At 46.2% G+C, this 25,553-nt stretch overlaps 1 protein-coding gene across 1 annotated transcript in view; it reads right to left on the bottom strand.

Moving 5' to 3' along the window:
- COL24A1 (collagen type XXIV alpha 1 chain) overlaps window positions 1-22,547 on the bottom strand; it is a 231,165-nt gene extending 208,618 nt beyond the window's left edge. Inside the window, exon 1 of the mRNA XM_044301461.1 lies at window positions 22,262-22,547. Coding sequence (XP_044157396.1) covers window positions 22,262-22,317 — 56 coding nt within the window. The 5' untranslated portion in view covers window positions 22,318-22,547. The remainder of the gene's footprint in view (window positions 1-22,261) is intronic.
- Between the last annotated feature and the right edge of the window lie 3,006 nt (window positions 22,548-25,553).

Here is a 25,553-nt window from a genome sequence, read left to right as displayed (position 1 = left end):
TACAGTAATACACTGGTATGATCTATACCAGTGTATCACTGTACTGCGGCGGCAGCAGGGAGCGCTCGGCGTCATAGCAACCCATGACGCCGTGCCCTCCTGCTATCAGCAGGAATCCAGGCCGCGGTTCCACGGACCGCTCACGGCCGTGAACAACGGCCGTGTGCATTCGGCCTAAGTGTGAATAGTTTATTTTTATAAATTAATAAAATAAAAGTGAAATAAATCTAAATCCAGTTAGTATTTGGCGAGACCACCCTTTGCCTTCAAAACAGCATCAGTACTTTTAGGTCCACTTACACACAGTTTTTGAAGGAACTCAGCAAGGAGGTCGTTCCAAACATCTTGGAGAACTAAACACAGATCATCTGTGGATGTAGGCTTGCTCAGATCCTTCTGTCTCTTCACATAATGGAAAAGAGACTGGATGAAGTTGGGATAAGGGCTCAGTGGGGGCCATCACCTGTTCTTCTTTACACTGAAGATAGTTCTTAGGGCTCATGCACACAAGCATTTTTCTACTACGGAATGCCCACGGCCGGTATCCGTGTTTTGCAAATTTCTGGACCACAAAACAACAACGGTTGTGTGCATGAGCCCTAATGACATTGGCTGCGTTTTTCATTAATGGTTGCTGGGAGATGTAAGATTGTTAATCTTCTGTTCTTTTTCATGTGTATGAAAAATGCATTAAAAACTGCACCCGCGCGGAAAAAACTGAAACACTGAACACAATCGCAGACAAAACTGACTGTACTTGCCTGCAAAACCATCCGTTTTTTCCCTGGACAGACCCTGAGAGAATCCATAACGCTCGTGTTAAGGAGGCCTAAGACTAATTACAATGTACAAACCCAAGAATTGACAATATGGGGATATTTCTAATTTTTATACCTGGGTCTATAACCATGACATGAAGGCATTCTCTACGTCAGGGGGACACAACCTTATAATTGTTCCAAGGGCCACATTATCAAAATAAACCAATCACAAGGGCCACAATAAAACTTAAAAGGGTATTACCACCGGAGACATTTTGGACATATCAAAATCATATGCCATAAATGTCTGATGAGCACCAGTTCCACTTTCGGGGCCCCTTCATTCCAGAAAGGAGGAAACCATGCATGCATGGCCACCTCTCCACCTCATCTACTCATTTCTGTAGTGCCACATGGGGGTCAGAATATCTCCATTCTGCCAATATGGGTATCCCAGAGATGGCCACATAGTTCACCATTAGGACATGCCCGTCCTGCCCCCGCACTATGTGTCACTGTTCTGCTCTCTGATGTGGAAAATCTATGAGGCGGCCACCAGAAAATTATGTCTGTGACCAGATGTTTGGGGGCCACACAGAATATTGTTGCAGGCTGCATGTGGCTCACAGGCCGCAGGTTGTGCACCCCTGCTCTAGGTTTCATCATTGTCATAGATGGGATTCTTTACTGTAAGAGCAGTGGAACTACAATATGCTCTCTGCCAGAGGAGGTCATCATGGCCAGTTCAGTGAACAAGCTCAAGAAGGACCTGGATGCCTTCCTGGAAAGTAATTATTACACGTTACTAGAATTTGGGAGAAGACATTTATTCTGATTGACATATATGGAATTGGGAAGGAATTTTACCCCTAATATGGTGTCATTGGCATCCACCACATAAGGGTTTTTGCCTTCCTCTGGATCAATATAGTAGGGTTATAGGTTGGACTTGATGAACCACTTTCTTTTTTTTTTGTCAACTGGGCAATGAATAGAATTCCAGAACTGCACTTAACCAGGGGTGTAAACAGAGCACAGTGGGGATGCAACTCTGCATAATTCCGATCTAGGCACAGTTTAAAGGGGTTGTCCAGGTTCAGAGCTGAACCTGGACATCCCTCCATTTTCACCCCGGCAGCCCCCCTGACATGAGCATCGGAGCAGTTCATGCTCCGATGCTCTCCTTTGCCCTGCGCTAAATCGCGCAGGGCAAAGGCATTTTTCCTGAGTTCCAGTGACATACCGGGCTCTCTATGGGGCTGACAGGCAGCCCGGTGACGTCACCGGCACTGATGGGCGGGATTTGGCTCTGCCCTAGCCAGTAAAACGGCTAGGGCAGAGCTAAAGCCCGCCCCTCAGAGCCGGTGACGTCACCGAACACACTGCTGGGCGGAAGTTACCGCCCGGCAGTGTGTTATTGAAAACACAAGAGCCTGTGCCCTGCGCGATCTAGCATGAGATGCTCCGATGCCAGGCTCAGGAGGGCTGCTGGGGTGAAAATAAGGGTATGTCCGGGTTCAGCTCTGAACCCGGACAACCCCTTTAAAGGGATCCTGTCTTGCATATATGGTGCAATGTGCATGCAGTATGTTATAGAGCAGAAGGAGCTGAGCAGATTGATATATAGTTTATAGGAAAAGACTTGTACACTTAAAGAGATTGTGCAGGCAGTATATATTGATGACCCATCCTCAGGATAGCGCATAAATATCCAAATGACGGGGGGGGGGGGGGGTCGACACCCTCGCTGATCCGCTGTTTGAAGAGGAGGTGGCGCTCCATGTGAGAGCTGCTTCCTCTTCATTACACTGCCTGGAGTCTCAGAAGAGCAGTGTAATTTACAAGTACTTGCGTCATTCACTTGAAGGGAGACGACGTGTAGTGTAATGAAGAGGAAGCAGTGCTCACATAGAGCACCGCCTACACTTAAAACAGCTGATTGGCGGGGCGGGGGGTATCCTGAGGATAGGTTATCAATATATACCACCTGCGCAACCCCTTTAAATCTCTTAGGAGTCCACTGGCCAGTTCTAGCAGTGTCCTCTCTATGTATAGCCATACAGGGAACGCTGCCAATCACTGATAAGACCGCCCACTGGACTCCTAAGACCAGAACGAGCAGAGATTTAAAATGTATAAATCATAGGTTTTACTGGATCTTTTCCCATAATCCTATATATTAATCGGCTCAGCTCCTCCTGCTCTATAACACGTTCCCTGCAGATCAGACTCTATGTTCAACAGGACAGGTTCCCTCTAAGGTCTGTTGTAAAGGCTCCACAGAATTTAGAGGGTTTCTGAATTGCCTCAATTTACAGTAGATTGGATGGCGGACGGCAAGGATCCTACAGCCTCAGGACACTGAGCATTCTGCCATTTGCTGCTCCCTATAGATGCCTTTGTCTGGTATGTATGACCAGTGATGATGTCAACATGTTGACGCTGTTTGTCCAAGTCCACCAGACGAACCCCTGGGGATCTTCAAGGTGGTATTTTCCATGCTCTCCTGAGGTTTCTATGACACATCTTGTTGTTTAGTCACTGGTAAGGAGAAGACCTCCAGCAGCTGTCATAACACCTTGCACACATCTTTTGCTATGCAGATTTCTTAACAGTGTGATTACAGTCGCTTGGTACTTGGCACAATCTCACTGGACAAAGAGTTTTCTTTGTCCTCCCAGAAGATCAGAACGCATCATTGTATGTTGGCTATGAAGTCTGTCTGACAACAGACACGGACCAAGACAAGCAATCGATTAAGTGCATGGTGAGGGGCTGATGTGTTACGTACACTAGTCACCAGATTTTGCAATGCAAAACTACCGATACCCCCCAGCAACTAGCTACGATAAAGGACTTAATTACTAAGGTGAAAGGAACCCCCAAAAATGTAAGGGCTGTATATTACGTTAAAAGATTTTGCAAGTGATGGTCAGGAAGGAAGCATTCCTTCCTGACAGTCACCTGCTGGTTAGTGGAGGTTAGCGCTGCTATTACATGCAGTGATCTCCTCCATAGTCTGGGGAGGAGTGATCACCAATGCCATTGCATGTCCCTATACAGACTTGCTGTTTGCCGGCAGAAGATTGTGATTAGACACCGCAATCTGCCACCAGCAAACAATAATTTTTAAGCCTTCTTAAAAAAATCTGGATTGCCCGAGGAACGAGCAAAAAGTGGCCGTATTACACTGCCAGATCATCCTATCCTCAGGCTAGGTCATCAGAATCTGATCGGAGGAGGTTTGACACCTGGGACCCCTGCGGATCAGCTGTTTGAAAAGGCACCAGCCGCAGCCTTCTCCAGTGTTACCCTAAGTCAGTGATGCCCAACCTGCGGCCCTCCAGCTGTTGTAAATCTACAATTCCCACCATTCCCTGTTGTAGGCTGATAGCTGTAGGCTGTCAGAGCATGCTGGGAGTTGTAGTTTTGCAACAGCTAAAGGGCTGCAGGTTGGGGCATCCCTGCCCTAGGCCATTGTCATCACGTTCATCGGTCACATGGCCTAGACGCAGGTCAGTCCCATTCAAGTGAATGGGGCTGAGCTGCAATACCAAGCATGACCACTATACAATGAAAGGCGCTGTGCTTGGAAAGCTGCGAGAAGGCTGTACTCACAGGAGCGCCGATTCATTCTCAAACAGCTGATCAGTGGGGGTCCCAGGTGTCAGACCCCCCACGATCAGATACTGATGGCCTATCCTCTGGATAGGTTAGAAAGAAAAAGGAAAACTGCTTTAAGACTGTATCATGCATATGAATTCTCTGTCCAAACTGGAGCAATGAAGGGGGGATATATGGCAACATTCATCAATAACTTATTGTTGGCACAAGAGGATGCAACATAAGATGGCAGTGCCACACATGTCTGTATGATCCCTCCAGATACAATGTACCACCCGGCTCCAGCGAGGCCGCCCAGGCTCCTTAGAAGCCCTAGAGTTTTATTACAGCTAACTGCATTTTCTTTGCTGAAGTCTATTTCTAGAAGCATTGGAACATTTCCAAGTGTCAGCCTCTGATCTCAAAAGCGGATGAAACGCACGCACATAATGATTTAATCACTCTCAGCCGTCTGCTGTTTTTACATGTATTGTGCTCAACGTATAGCTTTCCTCTCTCGCGCTCCATTGCTGGCATTTAATGAAATACACACGCCGATGAAGAACTATGGGTGCCCACCGGGAATGTCGATACAAGCTGCAAAACAGACCCGGCAGATCCGACAACACAGGGAGACACTCCAATTTGCTGAAATCAGATGGAACGCGTTACATACCCTAGAAAGATGAGGACTGTATTTTACTCATAAGAGGTTGGTCTACAACTAAGGCTACATGCACACGGACATTGTTTGTTTCCGTGTCCGTTACGTTTTTTTTTTTTGCGGATAGGATGCAGACCCATTCATTTCAATGGGTCCGCAAAAAATGTGGACAGCACACGTGTGCTATCCGAATCCGTATGTCCGTTCCATAGCCCTGCAAAAACATGTCCTATTCTTGTCTGTTTAAGGCATTGTTACAATGGTAAAAAAATAAAAACGGATGGCATATGGATGTCATCCATTTTTTTGGCGGATCCGCAATTTGCAGACTGCTAAACACATACAGTCGTGTGCATGTAGCCTAAGAAGTCAAGTATATCTACCCTATTTTGGATCCGTGTCCAATCAGCAGTTTTGCAGAATGCACGGGGACCCAATCATTTCTATGGAGTAGTCACAGTACATGGATGTCATCCGTGTGCTGTCTGCATCTGTGCAGCAGTTCCGCAAATTATAGAACATGTCCTATTCTTGTCCATTTTGCAAACTAGAACAGGCAATTCTATAATAAGGACTGTGGAAAGTGCGAGATCTGTGGTTGGCATGAGGCAGAATCATGTCCACCATGCCTGTATGGATGCACAAGGGGTCCCTCCAGACTAAGGAGCCGTAAGCACTCCATGTGCTGCCATAGGGCCACACGGTCGGGTGTGCTGATGCAGTTTTGGAAGCCAAAATCAAGAGTGGATCATAAAAGGAGAGAAAGTATAAAGGACAGATACGACATCTCTTTTTTCGAATTCACTCCTGGTTTGGTTTCAGGAAACCTAAATGTATACCCATACAATACTTCTGTAGGGAACTGTATTGCAGAGGTATTCTACCCTAGAAGTGAAGAAGCAGAACAGCAGGGCCCCACAGACCGGTAAGCATTAAGCTAGGGCTCAACATGCAATGCCTGGCTCAAGTGTGCAATCCAACTCAGGGAACAAGGCATTCAATGATTGCAAGCAACATCTATTACCTTATGAAGCAGCAGTCAGCAACCTTCGGCACTTCAGCCACGGTGAAACTACAACTCCCAGTGTGCACTCTTACTTGGCCATAAAAGTGAAAGGAGGATTCTGGGAGTTGTAGTTTCAGAACTGCTGGAGTGCGGGAGGTTGCTGATCCCTGTTATGAAGGGTCAGTTGTGTTACCATCTGCCCAATCTTGTACTGTAAGCAAGAAGCAGGGAGCAGATGCAAGGATCAGACTACACAAAGAATTTGTAGTCTGTAACCATGGAGACATACAGGTTTGCTTACATGGTGCATACACAAAATGATATGTGATTTATACAGATGAAACTCGAAAAATTTGAATATTGTGCAAAGTTTATTTTTAACTTTAACTTTTGCACGATATTCTAATTTTTCGAGTTTCACCTGTAATGTGGACTATTTGAAAAGTTGCTTCATTTATTATTATAGATGCATTAGAGCAGGGATGCTCAACCTGCAGCCCTGCATCTGTTGCAAAACTATAACTCCCAGTATGTCCTAATAGCTGCAGGCCATCCAGGCATGCTGGGAGTTGTAGTTTTGCAACAGCTGGAGGTCCGCAGGTTGGGCATGCCTGCATTAGAGCATAAATGGTCGCAAAAGTGTATATAGCTTGCCATACATGATAAAATCCAGCATATAGCCATCTATCATCATGGACGATCTTAGAAAATCTCTTCTCAATGGTGCCATCAATCCTTCCTTCTACAGAAATGTAGAGATTCTCACTAAATGAATCAGATGCATCACTGAGCATGACTAAGGCTAGTTTCACACTAGCGGCATCCTTCTTCCCTGCCGTTACAGCCTGCCGGACCTGTGCTGCCGCTAGTGCACTATGACATGTCGTAGTTTGATTTCCGGCCGCCTCTCGACATGGCAGTGCTGCGGCCGGACCTTCGGCGGTGCGGTGCACTAGAGGGCAGCACGGATCCGGCAGACTGTGTCTGGTTAGGACTTTCCTAGCTTGGCATGTTGCAAATTTCTGTAATCATGTGTATCAGAATTGTATCTTTGCACTGTATAAATAAGTGGCTACTACAGCAAAACAAACAACACAAAACAACTAGAAAAGGAAACAAACCTACCAAGCAAATAAAACTAAGGGGCAGACAAAGGCCATAAACATATGGCATAATATACGGACTGAGTGACCTGTGGAAACCAGCGACTGGTCAGAAGATGGGCAAGATCAAAAGGTGCAACTGATTTACAGCTGGACGATTACATTAAAGAAACCTTGTGATCTCTGACTGGGTTGTATCAATGGTGGATCAGAATGGATTATCAGATATACTTAACCTGAAAACATTTGCCCAGTGCTTAGTGGGAATTCAGAACTAATGGTGTGCTGAACCTTCATACAGTGGAAAACATATTCTGAATTGAAGCTAAATCAATACAGGAACTACAACAACCTTGTATAACTTGCTATAATAAGGATAATTATTAACTAAAAGGAATAGAAACCATAAGAAGCCAACTGGTTATAAGGGTATCAAATGATACCAGATCCGTTTTTCCAGGTGACACTGGAGACACAGACGGATCCGGATCGGGAAACAAATGCTATCCGTTTGCATACGGATTTCCGGATCCGGCAGGCAGTTCCGGCCGGAATCCTCTAACGCAAGTGTGAAAGTACCCTTAGAAGTCCTCTACAGGTCAACTTACGGATGTTTCGATCAATATTCAGGAACTTAAAGTGAATGTCCACATTGTATCAACATTTTGTTTTTAGGTCTGATTAGTTATATTTTCCTGATGCAGAGGACCACGTCCCAGCAGTGAACTTCTAGAATTCTACCACATACTGTTTTATAATTCAATGTAATGGGATACACAAAAATGGGCCCTAGTGAGACCCTCGGGATTATGTCCTGAAATAAACCACTGGTCAAAAGACCAAAGAAAGTCCCTATAGGGGTCTACTAATTTGGAAAATAAAAGCCAAATACTTTATTTAGTTCATTTAAAAGGGGGGAATTACTACCCCACAAAACCACACGTTTTAAAAATAACAGGTGGCAAAGCAAATTTATGTACGGAATTGTTTCTCTCTCATTTAATTTGAGAACATATATATGTGCAAGTGGGTGGTTGGTGACAGTATACCACAGTTTGATATACCCTATTGCTTTGTGTCCTGGAACCTGGGCCCAGGTTCTGGACACTACTGCGCTAGTTGTCTCTACACTGGCACCTAATAACCGCCACACTAGTTCGTCACACACAGAACTATAGCCCTACTAGGGTTTACACATTTGCTGCCGACTGAACTAAAACAAGCGCCTAACACTGATCCCCACCCCACAAGGGTGGGGATCAGTGTTAGGCGCTTGTTTTAGTTCAGTCGGCAGCAAATGTGTAAACCCTAGTAGGGCTATAGTTCTGTGTGTGACGAACTAGTGTGGCGGTTATTAGGTGCCAGTGTAGAGACAACTAGCGCAGTAGTGTCCAGAACCTGGGCCCAGGTTCCAGGACACAAAGCAATAGGGTATATCAAACTGTGGTATACTGTCACCAACCACCCACTTGCACATATATATGTTCTCAAATTAAATGAGAGAGAAACAATTCCGTACATAAATTTGCTTTGCCACCTGTTATTTTTAAAACGTGTGGTTTTGTGGGGTAGTAATTCCCCCCTTTTAAATGAACTAAATAAAGTATTTGGCTTTTATTTTCCAAATTAGTAGACCCCTATAGGGACTTTCTTTGGTCTTTTGACCAGTGGTTTATTTCATAATTCAATGTAGAAATAATATGCAGTAAGTTCCTAGGCTCCCTCTAGTGGTGGCTGCAGGCAGGCAGATTTGTAACATTTACAGTAACTACCGTATTTTTCGCCCTATAAGACGCACCTTGGTTTTTGAGGAGGAAAATAAGAAAAGAAAAAAATTGAACCAAAAGGTGAGCTTTTGGTGGGTTTTGAACTACCGTAATGGTGGTCTGTGGATGACACTATTATGGGGGATCTGTGGATGACACACTGTTATGGGGGCATCTGTGGATGGCACTGTTACGGGGGCATCTGTGGATGACACATATATAGCATCTTATGTGTCATCCACAGATCCCCCATAACAGTGTCCCTGTGTAGTGAAATTTCTTAACATACATTTGTTATATTAGTCCTCCAGTTTTATGGATAATTATTTCATCCATAAGGCTGCTCAGTGAATGAGAGACCACTATACAACTAAACTTATCTAAAAGACCACCCCTTTGAGAAGTCTACTCACTTATCCAGACCAAACTTCCTGTGACCGATTTGTAGTTCCACCACAGATTATGCATACTGACCGTCTTCTCCAAGAAGACCACCCAGCTAGAAGACCACTTTTCAATACAATTTTGGCTGGTCCTCTCAAAGAGGTTTTATGGCATATGTATTGATACCTTTACGGACAAGTGATGTGTAATTGATAATTCTCCTCCACCATGCTGCCATCATCTCCTCGCCCCATGCTGCCATCATCCCCTAGCACATTGCTGTCATCATATTCTTGTACCATGCTGCTATCATCTCCTCGCCCCATGATGCCATCATCTCCTCACCCCATGCTGACATCCACCACTACCCCATGCTGCCATCATCTCCTCACCCCATGCTGACATCCACCACTACCCCATGCTGCCATCCTCCCATAGCCCATTGCTGCTATCATCTCCTCGCCCCATGCTGCCATCCTTCCCAAGCCCATGCTGCCATCATCCCCTTGCCCCATACTGCCAACATCTCACACCATGCTGTCATCCTCCCCTAGCCCATACTGCCATCATGCCCTCCCCCTTTCCTAATACTGCCATCCACCTTATGACCACACAGTGATAAACTAGTGAGCAGGGGCGGATTGTAAACTTAAAGTGGTCCTGGAAAAAAACTAAAAGTGGCCCCATGTTGTAGGTAGGTCCAAATTGATAGAATACGTGCCAACTAAAGTAGGCATGGACAACAGGAGTAGGCAGGGTCCGACCAGCTATACCATAGTGCAGCATAAAATACTGCTGCCCTTGCCACAACTGCATTCAACTGTATTACTGAGGATGAGGATGGTAATACAATTGAGTTCCGGAGGGCACCTGTGGCCATTGAGCATCAGATCATTATGTATATGGCCTGCGACCACCAGGAGGGCTTGGGTGGCCCCCTGGTCATCAGCCCACCAGGAAGTTTCCCTGTAGGGTCTATGGCCAATCCACCCCTGCTAGTGAGTCATTTAACGCAATCACCCCAGAATGTACATGTTTCAGCTACATGTGAATGGCCACTTCATAATGTACAACCAACCACATAAAACCAAAGTTATCAAGTGTTAGAACTTTCACTGTAAAGTGCCTTTTACTTAGGTATTTCCCAGGACTGAGCAACCAGAACTGCCTGTAGGTCAGTCATCCCTGACATTCAGGATCTGAAGACTGAGCGGCAATCGTTTCTTCTCCATTGGCCAGCGCAGTGCTTGTACAGGAGATAAGAGCTGGAAATGACTAGGAAGAGGGTGTTGACAGCATCTTATGATTGCCAAAGAGGATAAAGCTTAGGATGGAAGACGCCCAAAGTGGACAGATGTGAGGAACAGGGCCGTGCGCTGGTGTATTCTCAGCAGTATTCACTTACAGAAGAAACAAGTCAAAATTATCAATATTTTACACAGGCCCTGTTCAATGCAGACTGAAAATGTGAAAAAAAAACTTAAAAACGTTGTTAATGCTGTAATGATAAAAAATGTAACAGGTGGTTGCATATTATTATTATTATTATGTCATTCTTCATACTTTGTTATATTGGACTTTCTGAAAGACTATGGCAAGGTATATCAGTTCTTGTCACCATCGAGTGATTCGAATACGACCCAGGACAACATCTGCATGGAGTTTGTATGTTCTCCCCGTGTTTGCGTGGGTTTCCTCCCACACTCCAAAGACATCCTGATGGGGACCTTAGATTGTGAGCCCCATAGGGGACAGCGTGATGCTAATGTCTGTAAAGCGCTGCAGAATATGTCAGCGTTATAGAAGGGAGCAACATAAATAAACTAAATAAATAAATAAATAGAGAACTCTTAGGCTACTTTCACACTTGCGGCAGGACGGATCCGACAGGCTGTTTACCATGTGGGATCCGTCCTGCAGCAATTTCGCCGTGCCGCCGGTCCGCCTCTCCTTCCCCATTGACTATAATGGGGACGGGGGTGGAGCTCCGGCGCAGCACGGCGGTGCACGGCGAAAGACGTCGGACTAAAAAGTCAGACATGCAGGACTTTTTAGTCCGGCGGCTTTCGCTGTGCTGCGCCGGAGCTCCGCCTTTGTCCCCATTATAGTCAATGGGGACGGAGCGGCGGTCCGGCGGCACAGCGAAATAGCCACAGGACGGATCCGACATGGTGAACAGCCTGTCGGATCCGTCCTGCTGCAAGTGTGAAAGTACCTTTAGTCAAATCTGGGAAATAAATTGTTAATTAAATGAACTACTGTAAGAAGGGTCCCTCTGATGATAGATGGGACCCCTAGTGGTGAAGCAGTGAAGTGCTTAATATCCCTGCAGCGCCACCACAGGTGAAATGAAGCATCGCACAGCGCCCTTTGAAACCAAGGAGCCTTAGGCCCCTTGCAGACGAGTGCGTCCGGATTAGGTCCGGATGCGTTGCGGATGCGTTGCGAATGCGTTCAGTGAAAAATGCGCGATTTCGCAAACAAAGTCATTCAGTTTTGTCTGCAATGTTCAGTTTTTATCGCGTGGGTGCAATGCGATTTAATGCGTTTTGCACGCGCGTGATAAAAAATGGAATGTTTACAAACAACATCTCTTAGCAACCATCAGTGAAAAACGCATCGCACCCGCACTTGCTTGAGGATGCGATGCGATTTTCACGCAGCCCCATTCACTTCTATGGGGCCAGCGAATATAGAACTTGCAGCAATTTTCATGCAACGCACAAGTGATGCGTGAAAATCAACACACATGTACACAGCCCCCTAGAAATGAATAGGCCCGGATACAGTGCTGGCGCAATGCATTTGCATCATGCATTGCACCCGCGCGGATTACTCTCTCGTCTGCAAGGGGCCTTATAATGCTTGGATGTGTTGCGTTCTTCAGCCTCGGAGACATTTTTGTAGTTGCTCTAAGTTAGCATCCACATAAATCGCAGCAATTTACTGTTTGTGGATTTCTTAGACCCAGGAACCAAATGCTTTTTTTTGTAATTTTGTAATTTTTTGCAAATAAAGTCTTCAAGAATTTTAGGACACTGGATTTTTTTTATTGGGGAAGGGGAATGGTAAAAAGTAACACCCAGCTGTCAATGTATTGAGACATTTCCAGAGGAATGGGACAGTCCAAATAACAGGATTTTGTAAAACAAACTGCTCCAATAGCAATCATTGCAGTGCCACTCACAGGCTGCAGGAGGGAACTACACTTTAACAATTAAAACATTTACAAAGCAATGCATGACGTTTGAGCAGGCTTTCTTAAACAATTCATATGGGTATTACATGATCTAAAAGATACAATTATTTCTCCATATAAAAAGAACCGATAATATGAATATGCCATCCTGTGTGAGCAACTATCAGACATGTAGAAAAAAGAAGGGAACAGCACCATACAGCCACAGAGACCATATATACAATGGGTGGCGATCATTCCATAAGTGCAACTTCTGCTGCTACACGGGGGCCCGTTAGATAAGGGGGCACGGGCAAACTGGCCATAGACCATACAGGGAATTTTCTCAGTGGGCCGATCCCCACAGGTCACCCATGCCCTCCTCACTGCTACTGGCTGGGTATATACTACTGGGGGGCACTATAGGGGTCGATATTAGAGGAAGTCCAGGCGGCATGCTGAAGGTAGGGCAGTCTTGATATTAGGGCCAACTTCTCACCTTCTAATCCCTTTGCTCCATATCTTAGAGACAACTAGAGGAGGACAGAACATGGCAGCTACTGAGGGGCACCACAGAGGGACAGCTTCTGCTGGGGAGGTATTTTATGCCGCATTGTGGTATTTGGTTCTTTGGGATGGTATTCTGTGCTGCACTATGGCAGCGTTTCCCAACCAGTGTGCCTCCAGCTGTTGCAAAACTACAACTCCCAGTATGCCTTGACAGCCTTTGGCTGTGCGGGCATGCTGGGAGTTGTAGTCTTGCAACAGCTGGAGGCACACTGGTTGGGAAACACTGCACTATGGTATTACTGACCCTGCCAACTTGTGTTGGCACACCTTCTGCCAATTTGGACCCACCTACAACATAGGGCCACTTTTAGTTTATTTCTTCCAGGTCTACTTTAGGTTTCTAGTCCACCCCTGGCCGTGAACCCACTGCCACCCGAAAGGCAGCTAGCACCTACTGCCTATTAGATGACATGTAAGGGATGAAGCTAAGAAGAAAGGGATGGATTAGCATTTGCATCCCTTTTTTTCCAGAATTCCAGAGGAGCATGTATGGCCCATAAGTCCCCTCACATCGATTTAGGCTACTTTCACGCCAGCGGATCCTGCCGGATCCAGCAAAAACGCTTCCGTTGCTGATAATACAACCGTATGCATCCGTTATGAACGGATCCGGTTGTATTATCTTTAACATTGCCAAGACGGACCTGGCATTACCCCCATTGAAAGTCAATGGGGGACGGATCCGTTTTCTATTGTGGCAGATTGCGTCAGAGAAAACGGATCAGTCCCCGTTGCCTTGCATTGGGGGTCATGCCGGATCCGTCTTGCTCCGCATCCCAGGACGGAAAGCAAAATACAACATGTTGCGGTTTGCTCTCCGGTCTGGGAACGCAACTAAACGGAACGGAATGCATTTTGGAGCTTTCCGTTCTATTCTGTTCAGTTTTGTCCCCATTGACAATGAATGGGGACAAAATGGAAGCGTTTTTTTCCGGTATGACGAATCTCAATACCGGAAAACTTAAACGCTAGTGTGAAAGTAGCCTAAGGCCCTCTCTCCAAGGAGAGATAGAACTCCCCCCCCCCAAGGATGAAGCTAATAAACGCCATGGCTCACAGTAACTAATGGATTGTTACACAGACATATAGGGGGCGCTCTATGATGAGCTACTGGAGTAAGGAATCCACGTACAGCTTTTACACAGGGTCCTCTGTTTTCTGGAAGAACGTATACACTACATGCCTAACATCTACATGGTGTGTGGTCCTGACTTTATGTATCTGCTGACTCCTACCCCCCAGCAATGTGATCCAGGTCATTCTTAAAGCGACACCGAGTCTACCTTCCCAATATGGGGTATGCAGCGGAACGCAATCAATAGTGTCCTGCTATCGGCCACGGCACGCACACCATTAGGAATACTAGTCCCCTGGCTTGTGCTGGATAATCCGATACAAGGCTAAAGAAGATTAATGAGTGCTGCAGATTGTATGGACTTACTATGCTATTCTGTATCACACACAAGTTCATAGGAGGACAGACCAGGAGGGTGGTGGACTGTGTTACATCAAGTAGCTATTGAAAATGGCTCACACTTAATTGACTGAGATGTGGAAATGACCTCATTATTTCCAGCAGGGGTTTTCCAGGAGTAAGATATCGATGGACCTATCCTCAGAATAGGTTATCAATATCTGGTCTGTGGGGGGTCCGACTCCCCCGCCGATCGGCTGCTTCAGGAGGCAGCATTGCTCTAGAGCTGTCTTTCTTGCTCTGAACTTTCCTGCCATATAAATCCCAGCTTAAAGGGGTACTCCTCAGGATAGACCATTAATATCAGACTGGTGGGGTCTGACACTTTGTACCCTCAGTGACCGGCTCTTCCCTGCAACCTCTAGAATTGAAAGTAGCTCTTGAATGGAGCCAGAACCACAGCTCTGTTCAAAGTGTAGTGGCCGAGCTGGGGTACTGCAGCACTGCTCCCATTCAAGTGGATGGAGACAGAGCTGCAGTAACTCAGTATCACCACTACCCTTTGAACGGAGCTGTTCCTGTTCGATTCAAAGCACTAGTTCCTGATCTAGAAGCTTCTGGGGACAGACCCCCCACCAATCAGATCTTAATGACCAATCCTGAGGACAGGTCATCAATACCAGGAGTCTAGAATACTTCTTTAAAGAGGTTTTACCATCACATACAATGGGGGCATATCGCTAGGACCCGCACCTACAATGAGAACGGAGCAGGGAAATTAACTGCACATGCGAAGCCGCCCTCCTTTCATTTCAATGGGGCCACTGAAAATAGACGAGCACTGGCTTGGCTATTTCCGTCTGCCTCATAGAAATGAATGATAGCAGGGTCACGCGTGCGCGGTGCGTTTCCATTTACTTGTATGGGAGCAGCGCTTGGTGGTGGACGGTCCCCGGGAAACCCAGGGTCCTCCAGCCACAGTTCTCCCCGCTCTGTTCTCCTTGTAGGTGCAGGTCCCAGAGGTGGGACCTGCACCTATCAGACAATGGGGGCACATCTTAGCGATATGCCCCCATTGTATGTGATGGAAATACCCCATTAAGATCAGCTGCTGCTGACCCACTATTCAAAGTCCTTTAGTGCAAACTTGAATGAATTATCTTCTATGAATGTCCAGTATATAGATACCAGACAGTGCTCACCTCCATTACTCATGGGAACTGGTCCAGTTTCAGACTGGGGGGAGAGCAGGAGCGCAGTGCGTTCCCGGTAATTTCTATGGGGATTCCAAAAATAACCAAGCGCGCCACTCGGCTACTTTTGGCGGGCCAATAGGAACGCTTGGTGGTGGTCGATATGCCCCCATTCTCTGAGATGGGAATACCCCTTTAATCAACATACCTCCAGCCCATCACCAGGAATACGGAGAGGATGAGAAAAGGGAAAATTACGTGGACTGGGACAGAGTGACTGAAGAATCTGTTACCAGGACAGATCCCTTTAAGTAGGAGAAACTATTTGAAACAATATAGAAAAAAAAAGTTCAAGATGTAAATTACAGAGTGTGTGATTTTGCAAAAATCACAGCAAACACCTCAATTTGACTGCACTGTGTGAAAAGACTAATCCGTTCAAACAGATGGCCCAAATGTTGTCCTAGCAGGATTGCCCTGAAACCTCCCCGGCCATCAACTGATTGCTGGAGGTCCGGTTTCTCTAACCACTGGGGGATCACCTGTGATTGCTGGGTTATGCTCTTTCTGGTCGCCCACTTTTCTCGTAGCCCATGAAAGTGACCAAGTAATACATGGCTGCAATGAGTTAGAGCAAGAGCTGCTGTTCATGGTGGCTCTTCACACTGGCTAATAGAGGGGGTCCTTATGAAGTCTATGGGGGTATGCCTAACTAACTGCTGGAGAACATTAGGTCCTTGACCCACCTGTTAAGATGGGCACCAGCCAGTGCATCCAGGCAGAGAGCGCACAGCTCTCTCCATTCACTGCTATGGGAATTACAGAAATAGCGAGCATGCTTAGCGGCTGCCTCACCAGATAGGTCAGGGGACCCTATCCTAGAAGTGGGACTTGCATCTACTAGACGCAGTGGATGTCTGGGCTGGGAAAATCCTTTTATAGGGCTCTTAAATCCTTTACTACCTTTCCTTTAGATCAGGGATTGCCAACCTGTGGCTCTCCAGCTGTTGTAAAACTACAACTTCCACCATGCCCTGCTGTAGGCTAATAGCTGTAGGCAGTCTGGGCATGCTGGGAGTTGTAGTTTTGCAACAGCTTGAGAGCCTCAGGTTGGCCATCCCTGCTTTAGATGATAAGTCTTCCATCCTACTACAGTGGTTAAGGGCTTTCTAAAACTTCAGGGTAATTTTTTTTGTATGTTTGCATTTTACAGATTTTGGGCTAAAAAAAATAAAAAAAAATTTCAATTAGTCTTTATTAAAAACTTTCATAAGTTTTTCTGATACATGCAGTTAAAAATCAGTCAGCGGTAGGTAGGCTCATGTGAAGTCTTTTCTCTGATCTGCTGACCTCATAAGCACTCATTATAGCTAAACTCTTTATCAAACTGATAAGAATATGGTTTATGAGGTCAGGAGATCAGAGATAAGACTTCACATGAGCCCTCAGCTGATTAAACTCAGGAGGGACAGGTTGCAAATAGACTGATTTTTAAGATCATGTATCACAAAAACTGCTGAGAATTTTTTATAAACACCAAATGCAAAAAATTATTTTAGCCCAAAATGCAACCATCAAAAAAAAAAAAAATCCCCCGAAAGGTGTCCATAGCCTTTAAAGGAGTTGTCTAGGACCAGAAAAAACATGGCTGATTTCTTCCAGATACATTACCACTTCCGCCCACAGGTTGTGTGTGGAATTTCTGCTCAGCTCCACTGAATGAATGGGGATGATCTGCAATACCACACACAACCTGTGGACAGGGGTGGTGCTCTTTTTGTAACAAAGTAGTTCCTGTTCCTTTTTTATGAAATCTTTGTGTTACAATGTAAATTTTTCATTTATATACTGTATATTGCGTCCCTTGATTGTACAGCGATGAGGAATACGTTGCGACAGTGTGATCATTAATTGTAGCCGATGCTTAGAACAAAGGATCAAAATGAACAAAAAGAAAGTCAGAAAGAATGGTTTGGAGATCGGCAGTATTAGCAGCCTGCCACGTGAGAAGGTCATTGACAGCTCCGTAGCAGTGCCTGCTTCATTACACATGCCAAGGAGCATCCAGAGTGCAGCGCAACCGGGAATCTGGAATGTGTTTAATCTGAAGGAGGCTGCTAGAGGTGACTTAAAGGGGTTGTCTGACTTCAGCAAGCGGCATTTATCATGTAGAGAAAGTTAATACAAGGCACTTACTAATGTATTGTGATTCTCCATATTCCCTCCTTTGCTGGCTGGATTCATTTTTCCATCACATTATGTACTACTTGTTTCCAGGCCTTACGACCACCCTGCAATGCAGCAGCGGTGGTCGTGCTTGCACACTACAGGAAAAGGCATCAGCCTCTTTGGTGGCCGGGATCGCGGAAGAGCGCACATAGGCACACATGCGCTGTATCTGGAAATGGACAGTGTATAATGTAATGGAAAAATGAATCCAGCCAGCAAAGGAGGCAATATGGACAATCACAATACATTAGTAAGCGCCTTGTATTAACTTTTTCTACATTTGCTGAAGCGAGACAACCCCTTTAAAGAATCAAAATAATATTCAGACTCTTGTGTCAGACTCTTTTTACATGGCGGTTCACCTACGGCCATCAGTGGGTCCGCTGTGGATTTTCTTGCGGGAAATGCCCACAGCATGTGGGTAGGATTTGTGAAAATCTCACTACTTTCCTTCTACTGCGAGGCAACATGCAAATGGTGCATATCTCCAGCGCGGATAATCTGCAGTGTAATACACCACCAGCTAAGTAGATGAGGTTTTCAAAAACTTCTCCATACGGTGAAGAAATCTTCTGTGCAGAAAATGCCTTCTGGTGCAGGTTTTGAAACCTGCAGCACGTCCACGGTTTGTCCAGATTTTCATAGCAGATTTTACCTTTTGCAATGCAAATGGTGATATCTGGGGCAAATCTGCATCAAAATCTGAATTGAGAATTTGATGTAGAAATGCAGCAAAATCCGCAAGGAAAACCTCATTAACTACTCTGTCGGGTGCATGCACCCTAAGGCTACCTGCATACAGGTGCGGGTTTGAAAACAGAAAATGTGCATGTTTTTTTCCAAATACACATCAAAATTCGCACGTTACAGTTTTTTTTTGTGTGGATTTAATGCAGTTTTGCTGCAGATCTCACCTTTCCATTGAAATTTGCACAAAGAATTGACATGTTGCGGATTTCAAAATCCACACGGAAGGTCAATTTCTGCACAGAAGAGAATGCGCATGATATCTCTCTAATCTCATACACTTTGCTGGTACTGTATTAGGGCTCGTTCACACGACCGTTGGTGTCCCGTGCTGTGAACTGCAAATTGCCGTCCGCAATGCACGGGCACCTTCAGTGGGGCAGGCGCATGGGGAGATCGCAGACCCATTCACTAGACTGGGTCCGCGATCCCTCCGTTCCGCCAAAAGATAGAGCATGTTCTATCTTTTTGCGGTGCGGAGGCACAAAACGGAACTCCAGAAAGCACTCCGTAGTGCTTCCGGAGTGTTCCGTTCCGCATCTCCGGATTTGCGGACCCATTGAAATGAATGGGTCCGCATCCGTGATGCGGAATGACAACGGAACGATGCCTGTGCATTGCGGATCCGCAATACGGGAACGGGACACCAACGGTCGTGTGAATGAGCCCTTATTCTGCGGGGGGGTTTTTCAGCGCGTAATCTGCCACGTGTGCAGGTAGCCTAAGGTGACCTACGAACGGGTGCGTCTTGCATAAATTCTGCACAAAATTTTCATGATCTTCTGCACCAAAGTAACACATGCAGTTTTTGATGCAGCTCTCACGCTTTCATTAAAAAAGGGTGAAATCCGCACAAACAATTGACACGCTGCGCATTTCAAAATAAACACGGCAGGTCAATTTCTGCAGGGAATGAAAAAGCAAAATGTGCATGAGATTTGTCTATTCTCATACACTTTGCTGGTGGTGCTATTCGTGCAGAAACAGAAAATAGACATTGCGGATTTCGGTGCGGATATACTGCAGAAACGCAGACGGAAATGCATACGGATCTCGTGCGTTCACCTGCATTCGTGAGCAGGTGGCCTAATGCTGCAGATTTTCTTCATGCAACCTCGCTGTGGAAAATGTTCGTTTTTTACGGTACATATGGCCGCATTCTTGTTATTGCACATGCAGAATCTCCCTATCATGGGGTTATCACTGGAAAGTCATATTTTATGCAACTTTCCATTCCGCAGGTCCACAGACTGCGAATTGTACATGAACAACCTGTAATCTATGTCCCAACGCGAGACGGGAAAGGGAATTCATCATTTCCGACACCTCATATATTATTATTGGATCGCTCCCACATTTAAAGAGATATTTCCAATAGCAACACTATACAACGGAATCACTATTTCTGCTCTGAAGGACACATTTTCGACTGCCACATACTACCTATTAGGGACTCTAACTCCTGATATCCCTGTGGTTGTAGTCAGGGGTGCACCTAGCCTTTCTGCTGCCTGAGGCGAAAACTGAAACGGAGCCCCCCCCCTCCCCTCACCCAATGCCAATTTCTTAACCTAACACCTTTGCAACAATGAAAGCGCTCATTGCACATGGCCCTTCCACTGACCCCCCCTCTTGTCGCCTGAAGCGATCGCCTCACCTGGCCTCTTTGGTGGTGCACCCCTGGTTGTAGTGAACTGAAGCTAGATCCCTGCATAGCCCTATAGTGACCTATAGAACCACAGGGAAGGGGGTGGGGGGGGTCTTATGTTGCAGCCATAATATGTCCTACTGTAGCCGTCTTTATTTTTGAATGCCATTTTTCTGCACTTCCATGAAACGCTCCGTGAACAGCTTCTATGATAACCATATGGAATTTTTTTTTTCGTAAAAAAAATCCCACCAATACGGCACGCTGCAGACAGCCACCCCTCTCCGTCCCTGAAAGGAATATTTGTTTAAATTCCATGGACTTCCATGTAACATCTGGCGGAGGCAGTAAAAACCCATATGCCGCCAGACCGCTCTTACAGGCAAGGTGTGAATAAACCCTGATACAGGACGTATACCCCTGCCATATCCTCGCTCTTTATCACTAGGCCAGTCACGATTCCCCCACCGTGCATGTCGAGAGCCTGTGTAATGTGACTCCTGGTTATACATTTAGGAGCTGAGGAGCCCTCAGTGGTTGCAGCCCGAGTTCCTCTCACAACAAGTTCATACAAATATGTGAAGGATGGCGTCTCCCAAACTGCTAACATATGGGGGATATCAGCTAGCAGCCCAGTAGACCTCCAGTTAGTGTCATTCCTGTCACAAATAGACCGGCTAAGAATGGCTGTCAGTGACATCCCCTGTAAATAGCTTTTACACAGCGCTCAGGGTTCCATTTTTGTCCCAGAAATGTTTCATACCCCTCTATTTTCATACATACTTTCCACTCAAGTGCAGCCCTCGGGGCGGTGAGGGGGGTGTATTTACTCTGCCATATAGCTGGCGGTTCCTTACAGTGTATACCCAGGCCACTAGGCAAACAAATTCACCTCCTGTCATCTATTTCAACTATTTGTCTCATTGCAGAAGCTGTCCGGCCAGACGGGGCCACTTTACAAGTCACCGCGCGTGACGCATTGACTCTTAACGTGGTCGTCAGCCTTCAATGACACGAGCCACCTCAATGTTGAGATTCAAATGATCACATCACTCATCTAGCACTGGTTTTCACAGGGTGCTGCTCGTCTAGATTGGTCCCCAACTCCACCTCGGGAACTATATCGTCCTTAGGTAGAAGTAGACGCAGGGTGGACTTCGTCAGGATCGTGGCTGTCCATTGAGGTGGCTCCTCCTTATATATACAAATTGGCAGCGCTCCAGAGTTGAAGGCAAAGTAATTAATGATTTTATTCAGTGGACATAATTTGAGGCAACGTTTCGATACAGCCCTTCATCAGGCCCGGCATGAGACGGCTCCCACACTGGGCCTGATGAAGGGCTGCATACAGTCCGAAACGTTGCGTCACAATATGTCCGGCTGAATAAAATCATTAATGACTTCGCCTTAAACTCTGGAGCGCTGCCAATTTGTATATATAAGGACGAGCCACCTCAATGGACAGCCACGATCCTGACGAAGTCCACCCTGCGTCTACTTCTACCTATATCTTCATCCCTGGAACATCACGGCTGATTGAAGAAAAAAAGAAAAAAAACGTGGGAAACTTGTTGCGTCTGTTTTACGAGACGCAGCCAGGGCAGCCTGATTCGGTAACAGGGTGCACAACAAAATTGCAGGATGGCGTTGCCAACCATGTGGACTATCTTGCCGATATATACCGGTAATAACATTGTGGCAACGGTAAAGCAAATATTGACTGCAACATGTAATAATAAAATAAAACGGAGAACCTTGTCCAAAGGAGATGACGGCAGTGACAGAACTGATCTTATCACACGTGAGCCACAAGGGCTTGCAATTCATTCGAACCCAAGGCATTTAAGGCTTTCTGCAGGTCAGAACTGGCCGGTCAACGTAACCAAGAGACTTCCAGTTCAGCAGGAATTCTGGCCAAAGAGTTACATGTTCTCTGTACCTTCTATAACTGGCATAGCAATGACTGTACCCATGACCTCCCACCTGGCGACTTACGTTTTTGCTATGGGAGAGATGCATCCACTCCTTGTCCTTTGAGCTCCTAAATGCATTTGTCTGCATTTGTCCACACAGCTGAGATCTAATCGAAATCAGAAGCCAAGTGTAAGATTCAGGTAGCTGCAGGCACATCCACCCCTTGGCATGGCTTGCAAAATCCAGGGACTGGCACCCATCAGTGGCACATTGCACCTGGTCCTGCTGCCACTTTTGGGACAAGTTGGCGAGTTCTTCTGGGCCAGCTGGGCTCCGCAGTCAGCAGAACAACTCCAGCTCCTTCTGTGTTCAGTGCAGATTGTCTGTGACTGCAGGAGAATCCTGCCTGGTGGTGTTAGATTTCAGCACACAGTGATTCCTGATGACATCAGCAGCTGCAGTATAGTATATGGGACTGTGCGAGTATATGTATGTGTGTGTGTCACTAGTGGAAGCTCCTCCTATTCATCACATACAGTAATCCCTTCTTTTTTTTTGACCAGCATTACATCCAGATATACTCAGGACAGGAAGTCGTGCAAAGCAACGTGAGCCAAGATGCAGAATCAAGAAGGGAAATCCAGCTTCTGTATCACATTGCTGTGGACCAGGGGTCTCCAAACTGGAGCCGCCGCAGGCTGTCAGGACACGCTGGGAGTTGTAGTTTTGCAACCGATGGGGGACACCATCAAGCGATCAGTATCCTCCGACCGATCTATAGACATGATCAGGCATCCTTATCGTTAAGGCTAGGGCTACACAACGACATGTGTCGCGTGACACATAGGGCACAACTACACTGCAACATGTGTCACGTGACAATTTTCATAACGATAGTCTATGGTGTCGCACTGCGACACGCTGCGACTGCAACGTGACAGTCGCAGAAAAATCCATCTTGGATGGATTTTTTGATACTGTCGTGTCACAGTCGCAGCATGTCGGGAGTCGCAGTGCGACACCATAGACTATCATTATATTTGCGCAACAAATGTCGGCGTGTAGCCCTAGCCTAAGAAAGTCATCTTCTCCTGCCAGGTTGTTTCTGGGAAAGCTAGGTGACCATGCATATGGCGGGCATTACAGCTCCCACTTGGAGTTGGGAGGGGGTAGGTAGACGTGCCTTTCAGGAGTCTGGCAAAGTTGGGTAGCCACCAGCCTTATTGGAAAAGATACAATTAAGGCTACTTTCACACTGGCGTTTTGGCTTTCCGTTTGTGAGGTCCGTTCAGGGCTCTCACAAATAGTCCAAAACGGATCAGTTTTGCCCTAATGCATTCTGAATGGATAAAGGATCTGTTCAGAATGCATCAGTTTGGCTCCTTTCCGCTCTGGAGACGGACACCAAAACGGTGCTTGCAGCGTTTTGGTGTCCGCCTGACGATGCAGAGGCAAACGGATCCGTCCTGGCACACAATGTAAGTCAATGGGGATGGATCAGTTTTCACTGACACAATATGGCACAATAGAAAACGGATTTGTCCCCCATTGACTTTCAGTGGTGTTCAAGAAGGATCCGTCTTGGCTATACTAAAGATAATACAAACTGATTTGTTCTGAATGGATGCATGCGGTTGTATTATCGGTGCGGATCCATGTGTGCAGATCCATGACGGATCTGCACCAAACGCGAGTGTGAAAGTAGCCTAAATCACAACCACCGGGGCCCATTCACTTGAACAGGACTGATTGGGCCGAGCGGCAGTACCCCTCTTTGTGCTGATCAGAAGGTCCTGAGGGTTGGACCCCACTGTACTTTGATTGTGTATGTTTTTTTAAATCTTGCAGAAGAAACTTCAGATAAATGATTATGAAGGATAGCTCAACAAGATCTTTAGTAGTTCTGTAGACTAGTAGACATACAGCTCAATTATCATGTCACACTAGCGTTCGGGCGGATCCGTCTGCATTAAAATGGCAAAAAAAAAGCTAAGTGTGAAAATAGCCTGGGACGGATCCGTCCAGACTTTCAATGTAAAGTCAATGGGGGACGGATCCGCTTGAAGATTGAGCCACATTGTGGCATCTTCAAACGGATCCGTCCCCATTGACTTACATTGTAAGTCTGGACGGATCCGCACGGATCCGCACGCCTCCGCACGGCCAGGCGGACACCCGAACGCTGCAAGCAGCGTTCAGCTGTCCGCCTGGCCGTGCGGAGGCGAGCGGAGGCTGAACGCCGCCAGACTGATGCAGTCTGAGCGGATCCGCATCCATTCAGACTGCATCAGGGCTGGACGGATCCGTTCGGGTCCGCTCGTGAGCCCCTTCAAACGGAGCTCACGAGCGGACACCCGAATGCTAGTGTGAAAGTAGCCTAAAGAAACTGAAATGATACAATTGACAGTGCGAGCTTAATTAAAGGGGTAATCCCATAAATGAGTTTCCTACCAAATGTCCTAAAAGGCTACTAAGCAGATTTGTAACTATGAAACTGGCTGACGTGTTTAATGTGCAGCTGAAGGCATCTGTGTCCCATGTTCATATGTGCCCGCATTGCTGAGAAGAATCATATTTTCATATTTTAATATATGCAAATCAGCCTCTAAGAGCAACGGGGGTGTTGCTGTTACTCCTAAAGGCTCAGCTCTCTCTGCAACTGCTGCACTCTCTCAACTTTGATTGACAGGGCCAGGCATGATCACTTTTACACTTCCTGGCCATGTCAAAGTGCAGAGGGTGCGGCAGTTGCAGAGAGAGCAGAACCTCTAGGTGTAATGGCAACGCCCCCGTTGCTCCTAGAGACTCATTTGCATATATTAAAACATCATTTTTCTCAGTAATGCGGCCACATATGAACGTGGAGCCAACACAGATGCCTTCAGCTGCCAAGTGCACATGTAACAGGTCAGCCAGTGTCATCATAGGTACAAATCTGCTGTAATTTGCAGTGTTTCTTGAGTATAAAGTACAATATGCCTGAGCTCTGGGCACAGTTAGTGTCCTTTACCCTCTAGCAGAATCAGTCCCCTTCCCCCTTAAAGGCTATTACTAGAATTTTTACTGTCATTTGCAGTGTTTCTTGAGTATAAAGGACAATATACCTGAGCTGTGTGCAGAATCAGTGTCCTTCAGCCTCTGGCAGAAATAGGTCTTCTTCCCCTTAAAGTCTATGATTAGAGTTTTTACGTTATTTGCAGTGTTTCTAGAGTATAAGGCCCCTTTCACACGGGCGAGTATTCCGTGCGGATGCAATACGTGATGTGAACGAATTGCATCCGCACTGAATCCGGACCCATTCATTTTTTATGGGGCTTTGCACATGAGCTGTGATTTTCACGCATCACTTGTGCGTTGCGTGAAAATCTTAGCC

This window comes from Bufo gargarizans, chromosome 7, assembly GCF_014858855.1.
Source record: "Bufo gargarizans isolate SCDJY-AF-19 chromosome 7, ASM1485885v1, whole genome shotgun sequence".
Classification (NCBI taxonomy): domain Eukaryota; kingdom Metazoa; phylum Chordata; class Amphibia; order Anura; family Bufonidae; genus Bufo; species Bufo gargarizans.
Note: the sequence above shows the minus strand (reverse complement) of the source record. Positions and strands in the feature narration are given on the sequence as shown.